The sequence below is a fragment of the Macrobrachium rosenbergii genome, chromosome 13 (genome assembly GCF_040412425.1).
Source record: "Macrobrachium rosenbergii isolate ZJJX-2024 chromosome 13, ASM4041242v1, whole genome shotgun sequence".
NCBI classification, from domain to species: Eukaryota; Metazoa; Arthropoda; class Malacostraca; order Decapoda; family Palaemonidae; genus Macrobrachium; species Macrobrachium rosenbergii.
The window spans coordinates 11,344,035-11,358,927 of NC_089753.1; the positions used below are offsets into that span (position 1 = coordinate 11,344,035).

General features: G+C 39.9%; 1 protein-coding gene across 12 annotated transcripts in view; it reads left to right on the top strand.

The window, feature by feature from the left end:
- Positions 1-14,893, top strand: part of dom (domino) — a 190,307-nt gene that overhangs the window by 82,482 nt on the left and 92,932 nt on the right. For 8 of the 12 annotated variants that reach the window (XM_067114216.1, XM_067114220.1, XM_067114224.1 and 5 more), the window contains 2 exons: positions 6,937-7,082; positions 13,666-13,767. In XM_067114216.1, coding sequence (XP_066970317.1) covers positions 6,937-7,082; positions 13,666-13,767 — 248 coding nt within the window. The remainder of the gene's footprint in view (positions 1-6,936; positions 7,083-13,665; positions 13,768-14,893) is intronic. The other 4 variants (XM_067114217.1, XM_067114219.1, XM_067114226.1 and 1 more) reach the window with 1 other exon arrangement.

A 14,893-nucleotide genomic window follows, 5' to 3' on the forward strand; every position in this document is an offset into this window, starting at 1 on the left:
CTTGCCAGGAAAACCACTCAGTACCACATTTATCGCTCCCTGAAATGCAGCTGGGGCATTAGCCAACCCAAAACTGAGATTGCAGAACTGATACTGTTTTTTCATAGTCAAGAAAGCAGTTATTGGCCCACAATCCTCCGGCACTGGCATCTGATAAAACCCCCTTGCTAGATTCATCTTGCTAAACACTTTCATCCCATGCATACTGTAGGGGAATCTTTTCTTTCACTGTCACTTCATTTACTCTCCATTAATCAATACATATTCTCAGTATCCCATCAGGCTTAGTGGCACAGTTGGACTATTCCAAGCTCTCTTACTGGGTTCAATAACTCCTATCTTTTCTAATCCCTCTCACTGCTCTTCAATCTCTCGTGTTACTGGAGCCAGGAAATGTCGGGGGGGTCTGATAAATTGGGTTGTCGTCTGTCAGCCAAATACTGAACCCCGGCAATCTAGCTGTCCCAAAGTCCTTATCACCTTAACTCAACATACCCTTTCTTTCCAGCAACAACTCTTACACCTGCTCTTTCTCACTCAACTTTTCATTCCATCTCACCTTTTCCCTAAGCTTTTCTTTACTCCACTCCTCTGACTTTTCCCCTTCAGCCATCACATCGTATCGCTTAACGGGTTTATCGTTACTCAAATTGACCAAACTCCTTAAGCTTCCCAATCTAATCACCTAGATGTATGCCTCGCCTCTCTCTCTCTCTCTCTCTCTCTCTCTCTCTCTCTCTCTCTCTCTCTCTCTCTCCATACCCTTACACACCTGTACACACACCTTTGGATCCTTTACATCCATAATTCCATCAAACACATGTGCGACCTGCCTTATCTCATAACACACAGCTACCCTCCAACATGAATATTTCACCCAAACTTTCTGCGTTGATTCCAACATTGGTTCTCCACCCTATTTTCACACTCCCCAAATCTCTTGGCAATTATACATCCTCCATCTCTTACACCTCCACTCCAGAAACCATCTTCAAACTTATTTGTCCGTCCTCGTCCACCTACAGCTTCACACTTGTTTCACTCCCCATTCTTATCTCTTATCATTTCTTTTTCTGGGTACACTTTTATCCTGTTTTTCTTTAAAAATGTGTACCCCAGCAACATATACTTCTCATTCACTCTGTCCACAGCGTAAAAAGCATCCTCCTCCAAACTTATTCTTGCAACCGTAACCGACTTGACAAACCTTGCACACACCTTTACTTGCAATCCTCCAATTCTTGTTACATATCTGGCACATTCCTCCCTCTGTGCTACATTGTCTTTTATTTTCTCACACACCTTTCTGAACTTACTTCTGCTACAACCAGTATCAATCAATGCTTTCAATAACACTCCACCACATTCTCAAACAACGAATCACTTGTTCCCCAAAACAGAAATTCCCACTTATGAACCCTTCTCTCACATGCAACACATCTATCCCTTCCATACCAGAGGGCTCACCATGGTAAACCCCCTTCTTACTTAGTTTCTTGGGGTTGGGGTTTGTTATGGTAGACTTCCTTAACATGACCCTCCATTCCACATCCTTCACACTTACTCAGAGGGTTCTTAAATGTCCTGGCAAAATGCCACTCATTCCACAGTTCCCACAATGACTTCCACTTACTCTTACTCTCCCTCCACTGTGGCAGTCTCTCAGTTGATGCCCCACCTTTCCGCAGTCGAAACACTTCAGCTTTTTTGCGTGTGGACAGTTCACCAACATATGCTCTCTCTCTCTCTCCACAGCTGAAGCACTCGCTATTGGTCCATCTGCAATCAGCTTTCACATGCCCAGTCCTTCTACACCTGTAACACTCCTTATCACTACTACTCATTCCTATCTCACTTCCCCTCACATTCACATTCGTTCTACTCGCACTTCCACTCCTAAACCTCTCTTGGCTTCGGCTTCGGCTCCTTTTCCCGTTATTCCCCACATTCACTGGCACATTCTTTCTTCCTCTTTCCACTTGGTCTCTCTTACACTCTTCCAACAAGGCTCGCATCACACCAATCTCCTCACTCACCAAAGTGTCGTTTTATGTCCTTCCATCCATTTACCACCTCAGACCCAACTTACATCTTTGGTTCACCATCATCTACTCTCAGGTCCTCTTGTCGTGCACGTCATATTAGTTTCCCTTCTTACCTGTATATTTCTTCTAAGTTGACGAAACAGTCGTCCACAGCGTCTCTTCCATAGTCAGCCGCTTACGAGTTTGTTATTTCGAAGGGAATTAAATTAATGTAATTATATCTCTCAGAAAGGAGTAATGGAGACGAAATGGTAGCTTGTTATTTTAATGATGAAAGTTAACTACAAACTCAACTACAATTACGTTACAGTTACTATCTTGAAAAACACTCTTGGTAATCAAAGTTCAGTTTAAATCCAATTGGTCGCCCGCGGTCAGAGTCTGGTTGGGACCACAAAAGCTATGGGAAGCTGCGTCTTCTTGTATGGGGTGGCTGGGACTCGAATGCTCTTCTTCTGGCTTCTCTGGAACCCCTCGTTCTTCTTGTTATCTACCAACTCCTCCTTTTCAGTTCCTCATTGGAAGATTTTATCTGTACAGCCTCCCCTCGAACAGCTTGATTGGGAAGGACAGTGGTGGGTGTTGTTAAAATCTCTCCTTAGAGGATTTGACTCCTCCCTAGAATGTTTGATTGGGGAGGTGTTGAACTACTTCACTTTGTCCAGCCCTTTCACATGGAATTTCCATGTAAAGGCCTCCTGTGGAAGGCGGGGTTATAGATATGGCTGGAATGTTAGCTTCTGACGATGTGCTGAATAATCCTTAGTCAGCTAAATCGCGAGGGCACAGTTTCCAGATTTTATGATCGGTTTTATGGCCCTGGGCGCAATATACTCGCTCACTGTTTTGAGTTCGTTTTATGGCCCTGGGCGCAATATACTCGCTCACTGTTTTGAGTTCGTGCAAGACGGTTTCTTGCGGTTTGCTTACTCGACACTTCTAGTCTTGCAATACATAACCAAGTCTTAATTGTTGTTCTCTCTCTCTATTCTCTCTCTCTGTCTCTATTCTCTCTCTTTCATATGCTTTCCTATCTAATTTTCCCTTATGCCTTTACACTCTAAGATCTCCAAAACATCCTCCCAATTTAAGCTCTTCCCCGACCATGTCTTCCAATCTTTTTTCTTTTCATTCAAAATTACCCTAATCTTCTCTGGAATGGTGGCCAAGAACTTCCGCTTGAGGTGTTTGTTTTCCTCAGTTCATTCCTCTCCATACTTCCTCCTGGCCAAAGCTTTTAACCTATGGGTATACAAGCCCACTTCCTCTCCGGCTTTCACCTTCGCCTCCTCAGACCTGTCATCCTTCTTGTATACAACACTTCCCTTCACTTGCTTCACCTGCCTAATCACTCTAGCTTTCACAGATTGATACCCTGGCCCACCCTCACACATACTTCTATAGCACATCTTTAACCACCCATCCAAGAACTCAATGAGCCATTTCATCCACACAATGTCATTTACCCCATACTTCTGCCTATAATACTTCTCATACTCATCAAAGACTCACATGTCTCTTCCCTTCCTGATGCAAAATTTCTCAGTCCGGGGAACTTTCTCCTCCTCAGGAACACCACCATGGCCTCTTTCTCCACCTGTGTCACTCACCACCTCTCCTACTACTCCTCTCCTCCTACTACTACTACTACTACTACTACTACTACTACTCCTCCTCCTCCCTCCTCCCCTCCTCCTCCCCTCCTCCTCCCTCCTCCCTCCTCCTCCTCCTCCTCCTCCTCCTCCCTCCTCCTCCTCCTCCTCCTCCTCCCCCTCCCTCCTCCTCCTCCTCCTCCTCCCTCCTCCTCCTCCTCCTCCCTCCCCTCCTCTCCTCCTCCTCCTCCTCCTCCTCCTCCTCCTCCTCCTCCTCCCTCCTCCTCCCCTCCTCCTCCTCCTCCTCCTCCTCCTCCTCCTCCTCCTCCTCCCCTCCTCCTCCTCCTCCTCCTCCTCCTCCTCCTCCTCCTCCTCCTCCTCCTCCTCCTCCTCCTCCTCCTCCTTCCGAATACAAGTTACCCCTCCAAATCTGGAAACTACTTCTCTTTCCTCACACCTCTCCCCTATAGTGTTCTCTTCTTCTTTCTCTCATTTTTCATACTTTCACCCACTTCACTCATACTGTCATCCATGGCTGGTACTTTCTTTCCTCCCTTAGGGATCCTTTCCCTTGCACCTTTTACCCCATCGTTCTCACTTCCCTTCCCAACACCAGGCCCACTCTTAGTCACTTCGTTCACCTTCTTGGCCAACCCACATATTTTCTTATCCATCGCCTCCATCCTTGCAACTAATTTATCTTCTCTTTTCTGGGCTTCCTCTAACTTGTCCTGCAGGCTGAACTTGATGCTTGTTAGTCTATCCCACCTCTCATTCCAACCTTGCACCCCTTCACCTGACTCAACACCTTCCAAACCTGCTCCCTCTGCCATCTCCAATTATGTACCCCACTCTTACTTTACTATCAAAGGCGCCTTGTTGGGTGCCAAATTATTATTTAGGGGCTTTTTTCTTTGACACAATTGGTGCAGGATGAAGGGAACAAAATTTAGTGGTTACTTAATAAAACTCTGACTTTCCTTAACTTAATTTATTACCTTAACCTACAGAACTGTAACTTGACCTAATTTATCACTGTTAATACTACAATAACCATCAAAAAAGAACCTTCCTGAAATTCATCAACCTAAATTTACCACAACCACCAAAAAGAACCTTAACCTAATTCATCAAACTTAATCTACAATGACCACCGAAAAGAACCTTAACTTAATTCATCAGTCTTAATCTACAACAACCACCAAAAAGATTCTTAGCCTAATTCATCAACCTTAATCTACAGTGACCACCAAAAAGAACCTTGACCTAATTCATCAATCTTAATCTACAATGACCACCAAAAAGAACCTTGATATAATTCATCAATCTTAATCTACATTCCTCTGACAACTATCAAAAGAACCCTAACCTAATTTATCAATCCCAATACTACAGTTTTCCCCCAACTATGGTCTCTGAGACTTCTTCAGATTAGGAGTTAGCTAGCTTAACATCAGCCAGTGTTATTTCGTCGATATCCTTCTTCCTACTGGAGAGATCAACACCTAGTTGTTCCTCTCCAACTCCTTTCAAAGTTTCTTTGATGCAAGTCTACCCTAACATTCAAACAAACCAAGTAAAAAACAAAAAATGAAAATTTAATTACATACTCACTGACATACAAAAATAACATAATAAAAAACATCACAACAGCAAAATGAAAAATTCAATCACACAAACCCATTTTCCATACTACCACCACAGAGTATGTTGATTATGTGGTAGGTTAAACTGCCTTATTTAGGATGAATCTTACTGTCAAAGATAGCGTACATCTTCGTGCCAGTCAAGTAAGGTCAGCACTCAAAACAGAACATTTTGCTGACCAAGATTGACTGTCTAGTTCACCTGTTCTCCACCAGGGGCATCTCAAATATTTTACTTCTTGTCAGTTGAGTTGTAATTCTGTTTTTGCCTCTTGCTACCTGAGAGATGTAGAGATTTTGTTCAAGAATTGTATAGCCCTTAGCCTGCTATTCTTTGTGTCGTTAAAATCCCAGTTTCACAATTTGGGGAACATGAAGGTATATTGTATATGCAGAAGTGTATGTTTATATTTATAGGTATTCCTTGTAGCTTTGGATTGTCACTTGTTGGGCTTGTCAGACCTAGGCCCAGGGACCTAGTAACACTGCTTTTGAAGAGGTTGCATTCTATGTAAAACTTCTCCAAATGTACCATACACAAGAGCCTTACCAGTGTAGAGATCCACCTTTTGGCTTAAGTATGGTACAGGAAGAATCCCAGGTCATGTAAGAGTGTTCTGGGTTTCATATAAGAAAATCAAAGTTTCCTTGCCTGAGCAGATGTTTTCTAGCTGCACAAACCCACCATCTTTTGCTCAGTGTTGGAATCAGTTGTCTTTACCATAATAGTTTCATCCCAAATAATGTAAATTTTCATTTTAAAATTTATTATTTGGATACTTCACCACTGGTAAAGTATAATCTGCCCAGCCTCCTCACATCTTAGTGAGTTGTCAAGAATTCTGGCAAGAACTAAAGCATTTGAGACCCCCCTGTGGCGAACAGGTGAACTAGACAGTTCATCCAGGGGTCAGCTAGACATGACCGGCACAAAGATGTAAGCTATCTTTATCAACAGGAATGCATCCAAATAGTAGATTGTATTTTTAAAATTTGTATAATGATAATGATACTCCAAAATATATTTCATGATATAAAGTGCTACTGTAAATAAGAAGGAATGCATACATAAACAATGCATTTACAATATAAACGCAGAAGTGACAATGTAAAATTAATAATTTTGTTTAATCCTATCATTTTTGACTCGTCTGTTTAATGATAATGAAACTCGGTTCTTTACCATTACTGATATCTTTAGGCAAAAAAAAAAATTTTATCTCATTGGTATACTGCATTTAGTAATTACTAATATTATTGGCATCATACATGAAAAATTGGGTATTCATATAATGTGTACTGCAGTACAGGTTTTTTTTTTTTTTTTTTTTTTAGCATGTGATATATTCTGTTTTCAATCATTTGCCTGAACTTTCTGCTGATGTTGGCCCCTAGAGTGTAAAGGAAGAACATCTTGGGCAATGAGATGTGTAAAGCAAATGGGATGTTTTTATTAAAACTTAACTTATTTCAAGCGGGTGATTGAGTTATTACGCAGGAGAGATCCATAATAGATCCATTGGCTAAATTTATGCATCTGGTCCTGTGACTGTAGAAGGGTAAATAACTCCAAGAATCATAGATTTGAAAGGGGAGAATATATGCATTGATAGTTCATTATGACTCATTAATTATCATGTGCTATTATATTAGGAATCAGTGGAACTGCTGCAGCTGCTCTTTTGCAAAGGCTGCAGGGTTTGAAGGGACTTCAGGGTTCAACAATCACAACTGGAGCTGGTGGGCGACCTGTGTTGAGGTTGCCCCTTCCTGCAAACACGCTTAGACCACATACTCAGGTGAGTTAACAGTTTATTTTTTAATCTAACCCTATCACCGATATATCCCACATTCATGGTCTTTGAATGCCCCCAGAAACTTGCAGTTTTAAGGATACAAGTAATATAAACTACTATGCAAGTACCACCTGGAGCTTCAGTCATCATTCACTAACTTAAGTACAGTGGGTCCCTGCTAGATCGCGGATCAGCAACCTCGCCTTCAGTTAATCATGTTTTTTTCTGTGGAACTTGTCTCTAAATATATCACAGAAAATTTACTAATTCGCGAATTTTTTCGTAGAGTAATATTCACAAATCAATATATTTTCATTTTATTTTCTTGACTAAATACATTTTTTATGATGAAAAAATGATTGACTAATTTTCACAAAGCAAAATATCAGTAAAAGCAAGATTAAAATCTTGCAAAATCACAAAACAACTTACCAGTGTATATAACCACCTCAGTTCAACTCTCTCTCTCTCTCTCTCTCTCTCTCTCTCTCTCTCTCTCTCTCTCTCTCTCTCTCTCTCTCTCTCTCTCTCTCTGTATACATAAATGAAAAAAAAGTTGCTCTTAGATCTTGCCTTCTGTCAGCTGGGATTAGATTCATCAGGCACCTTGGACAAGTTTTTTAATTCCAGCTAGTGACTGCTAGGATTCCTTCCAGACCATGAAAGAAATCAAGATTTCATTCTTGTGCAATGATTACAGTAACAACTGTTCAAGGTGAGGCTTTTACTAAATGGCAGCAGTCTAAAAATGAGATGTCTGGCAGAGACCAGGAATGAATCAACCCAAGATAACTGATAAGAGTGGCACTTTTACTCATTGTAATTGAACAGTATAGCAGATGTGCCCATGTTAGGATGAAAATAGAGGAAAGAGGAGCTAATATGGTTTATAATAAGCCCAAGGCTGGACTGTATCTACAACAGTTTTATCACTACCATCCTTTTTAATCATTGTTGGTTGCTGATAGCTCTTGATTATTTCTTTGTAAATTCTTGGCCACTGCTAACTGGCAGGGTCAAGTTATGCTTAGATTGAGCCCAGTCATTGCAGGATCATTGCAGGAGAGGGGACAGCATATCAGCTTCCTTTAATTAAAGGTGTTATCTTCTTAAGCCTCCAGGTGTTGGTGTCTTACTTTGAAAATAAGGGAGGCATAAGGTTTGAGTATATTTGTATTGTGGCCACTGACATCATCACGGGGTAAAATCAAACATCATCAACACGCACAGGGTACTTTAAGCAAAGCAAGTTCTGCCTTCAGAGTGGTCCCTTCATCTGGGTATTTGAGTCTGCAGTACCTGTGAAGGATGCCTCTTGGAGGCTTGTTTTCTTTTAATTGCTCATCTCAGCCTGACCAAGTGGCACGAAGACTGGTTGCTCCAATGCATTCATAGGAAAATCCAGAGGTGTTCCTCTTTCCATCTCTGGTCTCATCAGACAGGTGTTGACAAACAGGATTTGAAGAACATAAATGACTTTGTTGCTTAGCTTTGACCACAACAGGAATAGTCCACCCAATTCTCTTTGGTGAACAAACCCAAGCGTCTTCAGAAGTTTTTTGGAGGAAATAACTGCATGGTAATCTCCAATGTTATTGAGAGTCAAGTTATCAATTTCAGCATCAAGGCTGTTGGGTTGCCTGGACGTTCTGTGAAATTTTGTGGACCAGAGGTTGGTTCTGTACGGAATCTGAGAAGGGTTGTTCAGCATTTCGAGGAGGTGGTTAATCATTGTCTTCTTAGGAGACCTAACTGGGATCTGTTTCTTGTTTTTTTTCTTCATTGGAGGCCTTGCTGCTGGATCTTAAACAGAAGACTGCCTTCTCTCTGGCATTGCATCTTCAAGAAGACTCAGTAAGCTGGGCACTGTGTTTGGTAGTCCCTCATCCCAGAGGAGTCAAGACTGCTGTTATTCCATGTCGGATCAGAGCTGTTCGTCCTTATCTAAGAAATCCAGATATCTTAGGGGTAACTCGTCCAGATTTTTCTTTTTGAACTCCTTCAAGAAGAAAGACTACAAGATGATGTCTTACTGCTTCAGGCAGGTTGTTTTCAGAGCCTATGAGGCCATGTCAGAAGGTAATGAACAATAACCAAGGTTTCTAGTGCATGAAATCAGAGCTCGCTCCACTTTTTCAAGATTTTAAGATTTTTCATCTACAGCATTTGGCATATAGAGAGACATGCTTATGGGACTGGGAGTTGAAGTAAACTAAGTGTTATTCAAAAGGTAGGGGGAGGGTGTTATTTCTTAAACCTACTAGTTTTTTTCATGTTCATTCATGGCATCTTCATGCTGTGGATTTGTTGCATGAATAACATGTCTTCTGTAAGTGGCAAATATCTTGGTCTGCTTATGAAGTGATCACTTACTCCTCTACAGCACCTCAAGTACTGTTACCAAGAGCACTCGAGGATCCTCCAACCTTCAGCCATCACTTAGGCGATCATCAGCTTGATTTTCCCACCTAAACTGAAAATTTGGCCATGAGTGAAATGGTCTGATGAAACAAAGTTTATAAATCAAAGTTAATTTTTCCTTCAAGCCTGTTACTCACATCTGTAGTTAACTATAGCCGATTCACTTAAGGTAGATTCTTGGGCCTACGAGACGTTTGTTTGGTGGCTTCTGATTGGCTGGTACCGGAAGGTATGCAACTTGCTCACAGATTCATTTTAACGTCTGTAGCTCAGAAAACTGGCAATATGTTTATATTTCTTCATTTATCTCATGTTTTACACAAGATAGGAAAGTTCTGATCATACCATACGATTCGGTGTTAATTGTACAACTAAATCATGATTTCCTGAATCAGTAAGATAAAACACAAAGGCATTACGAGTAAAAGTGAAGAGAGAATCATTTCATTCTCTTTACCTGTTTTTACATATCGTCGGATTTTGCATCATTCATGCAATCAAGATAAAATAAAACTTGTGTTTTCATACAATAAATTCACCCTGAATACGCTGGTGCTTTCAGATTTTAGATGCGTGTGATATGTGAAGAGAAAATGAAGAATATGTCATATTATGTTGCATCCGTTCTTGACTCAGTTTGCCAAGAGACGGTGATGATTCTGGAAGACACCGCGTTGGTCCTCTCAGCCGTTGACAGTTGCCAATTAGCGATATGATAAGTTTGGAGTTTCGACAGTATTTGATGTATTATTATGTCATTACATTTTCTGAAAATAAATGCAACAATTCCCATTTTGAATGTCGAACATTTTCACTCCATTATTATATACATCCGTATGTCTGGACATATCTAATATGAAAAAGAATAATCAGATGGATGCATCTGGATGTGCTGGCTTCAATTTAGACATCGCCAACAGATTTTACGGTAAGAAATAAAAAAGGGATTTTAACAAAGGAAAAATCTATTTCTGGAGAGGGGACCGTGTCACCCGGTGAAAAAGTCCATTCAGCACTTATTTCTAGGTAATTCCATTGCTAGATACCAGAGAAAGCTAAATGAAATGCTGGAGTTACTACCCCCAGAGCGAGCTCCATTAAATGGAGTCGTGTATGGAAAAGGGTGAACTATAAAAACACGGAACCTTATCCTATAGAGATCCCAAAGTCAAAAGTCCCACTGAGAGGTGCCGTTACAAACCCATGCACCACTCGCGGACAGTACACAAATCACCGCTAGCCGCTTTCCATGAAAGCACCACCCCACCAGAATGATGTTTACTATGGGGGGGAGACAACACATGACAGAGGTGGGTCACCGGGTGACACGGTCCTCTCTCCAGAAATAGATTTTTCCTTTGTCAAAATCCCTTTTCTGGATCGGGTCCCATGTCAGCCGGTGAAAAATTAACAGAGAAATAAATATCATTCTTATACTGTAAGAGATAACAAAATATAAGGGGAACAGAAGACCAAAGGTCCACCAAATAATTTAATTGCTAGCAATAATAACAAGTAATGTACAAATGGAACTGATGGGAGCTTAAAATTAACATGACAATGTAAAAAAAATATACTTAAACAAAATAATTATACAAAATTGAAAACATTATAACATAAATGTGTCATTTAGACAAATATACAGATAACACGGTCAGGGGTAATGTCAAGGCACGCCTGACTGAAATGACTGTAAGGGGATAACTGAGGCAGTGGAGGAAGAATTGACTAGGGATCAGAAAGGGTACTAGAGGGAGGGACAACGTTCCCTGCCGCGACTGCTGAGAATTTAAGAGCTTCTAAGGATTTCAAATAGTGACGTTTGAAAACCAAGGGTGACTTCCAACCAGTGTATTTGGTAAGATCCGTGAAATTCATGTAATGGAAGTAGTTAATGGAGGTGGCCACAGCCCTAATATCATGAACTCTTGGGACTGAGTCAGGATTAGCCTGCTTGATGAAGTAAAGGATTTGTTGTCTAATAGCAGACATAGAGATATTAACCCCCTTCCTGATAAAAGAGAGGCCCAGGTGAGATGTGAGAGGACCTGTCTAAATAAGCCCTCAATGTATGAACTGGACATAGGGACAGGTCTTGAGGAAGGGGGAGAATTTTCCAAGGCGACCACCTATTCTGCGGATCTTCATTTTTGGCTAGGAATTTAGGGTGAGGAATCAGCAAAACCTCCTGATGGAAGGAAGTCGACATGGTTGGATTCCTAGAGAGTGCAGACAGCTCTGAAATTCTAGCACCCGAAGCTAGGCTAACTAACAACAACGTTTTCTCAATAAGGAAAGGTAGGGACAAGACTGATTATCGATATCTGAGGCTAACTTCAACACATCATTCAAAAACCAGGAAACCGTATGTGGACGGATTACTGGTCTCAGCCGTGCACAGGCCTTAGGGATGGAAGAAAAGTAAGGATCTGTGAGGTCAATTTTGAAACCGTACAAAAATACTTTCCGTAAAGCCGACTTGACTGTAGTAACAGTACTGGAGGCTAAACCCTTCTCAAACAGTGACCTAAAAAAGGAGATTGCCAAATTTACGGTCCTTACTGTAGCCTCAGATTCTTTCAAAAAGAGTGCTAGCTTCTTAATTGCTGAGTCGTACTGCCGAAGAGTAGAGACCCGCTTATCTGATTCCAAGAACATGGTATTGACATTTACGTTCATTGAATGAACATTTGAAAAATAAGCTTTTGATGTTATTAACAAGAGAAACGAGTGGCCATAATAATGAACTCATCATTATGTAGGCCGTTATTTATCATGTAGTCTACAGTATGTATGCAAATTTCTAGACTAAATTGAAGCCAGCACATCCAGATGCATCCATCTGATTATTTTTTTTCGCATCAGATATGTCTAGACATACGGACGTATATAACACTGGAGTGAAAATGTTCGACAGGCATAATGGGAATTGTGTGCATTTATTTTCAGAAAATGTAATAACATAGTAATACAGCAAATATTGTCAAAACTGCAAACTTCTCATATCGCTAACTGGCAACTGTCAACGGCTGAGATCATCATCACCGTCTCTTGGCATTTTCTCTTCACATATCACACGCATCTATAATCTGAAAGCACCAGCGTATTCAGGGTGAATTTATTGTAAGAAAACACAAGTTTTATTTTATCTTCATCGCATGAATGATGCAAAATCTGATGAAAAGTAAAAACAGGTATAAGGGATTAAATGCTTCTCTCTTCACTTTTACTTGTTGTAATTCCTTTGTGTTTTATCTTATTGATTTCACAATCATGTTTAGTTGTACAACTAATAACAAATCATACGGTATGACCAAAACTTTCCTATCTTGTTGAAAACATGAGATAAATGAAGAAACATATAAACATATTGCTAGTTTTCTGAGCTACATACGTAAAAATGAGACAGTGAGAGTGGCGCCTAACTCCTGGTACCAGCCAATCAGAGGCTGCCAAACAAAACAAATAAGTGAATCGCTATGATGTTGTTGTTGTTGTTGTTGTTGGTGTTTTTTTTTTTTTTAGTTTCAAAAGAAGTGACACCAATGAGTGATGATAGTTTAAGCGCTAGATAATACTTGCTGAGTAGTTTATATTGCTTCTATCCTTTTTACTTGGTGTTCTCAGTGTAGAGGAACATTCGAAGAACACCAGTGTGGGCCATACACGTGATGGGTTTATATGAAAAATTGGTTTTGATTTTATAAATTTTGTATTGGAGTGTCATGTTCTTTTGTTACTTTCTTTGAAATGAAAAGAATACTAAATAAATATCCTGAAGGTAGTTGTTTGGTTACTGGTATAATTTCAGTTTTCTGTGTTTTAAAGGCATGCCTCCTGATAATGGGAGTATAGTTATATTTTGTGGCAAGATTGTAGGTATAAGAAAAATACAGATTTTCACATTCTAAGATTAATGCAGGAAGATTAAATTATTCAAGCAGGAGTAATGGGATTAATGCTGAAACATTCATGAGAAAGCTATTCGCATTAAGGAAAATTGAAAGAATGAAATGCAGATAATGGCAAATGATGGGAAAACTGTAATTGTGACCTGAGAGAGTAGCTTTTTGATAAGTTATGAAAATATAAGTACAAACAGTGTATGTGGACTGCAAAAGCAGGGTTATTTTTATGTATTCATGAAAAATAAACTTTATTTCAGCAGGTTGTTAGTGGTGCTCAGAGTGTGGCCTCTCCTTTACGCACTCAAACACCAGCACCTGTTCCTGCTGTTTCAACTCCACCTCCAGCACCAGCTCCCACTGTGAGTACTCTTCATTTTGTTGTATGGGAATCATACAGAATAAAGTTTTAGGCCATTACTCATGTCTTTGTACCTTCACTTCTACATATCTCATCATCTCCAGCCTTCCATCTCCTAGCTCTCATCCAAGTAGGACTAGGTCTTCCTATTATTCTGGTGCCAGAGAATGGTATGAAGGCCATGTCTACGCTATCTCCAGCTCTCCATCATCCTTCCCATCTACATGTAGAACTTCCATAATTTCTCCGTATGGTATTTTTCACTATCCTAGCATCTGACATCACAATATATTCTTGAAATTTTATTGTCAGCTCAACAAAATCTTTTAAATATAGTTTCATTGTCCCACCATACTTCATATCTGACTAGGAACTAAGATACTGCTAGATATGTGTATAATCTTCCTATCAAATGCATTTTCAGTCTACAGTATTCGCTTTCTGAATCATATCCAGCCTGCTATTGTTTGGCTTATCTTCAGTAATATTCAGTAAATTTTAACTGTAGAACACATATTGAATAGTATTGTTCCTAAATATTTGAAAAATCTCATTGATCTTTGTTCCATCTAAAGTTATTTCATTCATCTGTGCAAACTGTTTCCTCAATTTTTGTGGTATTCTTGAAGTTAGTTTAAGTCCAACCTCTCTACATGATGTATTCTATTTATCAAGCTTTTCTGACCTGTTTTGCTGATTAATACAGCAACATCTGCTGATTAATACAGCAACATCTGCATATTGGAAGTGTCAGATTTTTCTAATTTTTTTTATTGCTGTCCCAACCCTCTCTTCCATGTCCAAACAGTTTTCATTATAGAAGCCATATAAAGGGCTGACAGCAAAGGTGACATAACATACCTCTTTCAAAATACTACAAGTTCACTACAGGACTCAGTCAGTATTAACATTGCATCTACTTTGTTCATGGACAGTTTAAATTAGTTCTCCATCTTTAATTGAATTCTATAGTGCATTGCATTAAGACCCTCCTTAAATATTGGTGTGAATATTTGTCAAATGCCTTATTACAGTTTACAAGTCGTCCGAAGGAGATTTTTAAAGTTCACTTTAAAATTAAAATTGATTTCTACAAACAAGTGCATTACTTACAATAGCCCACCTTC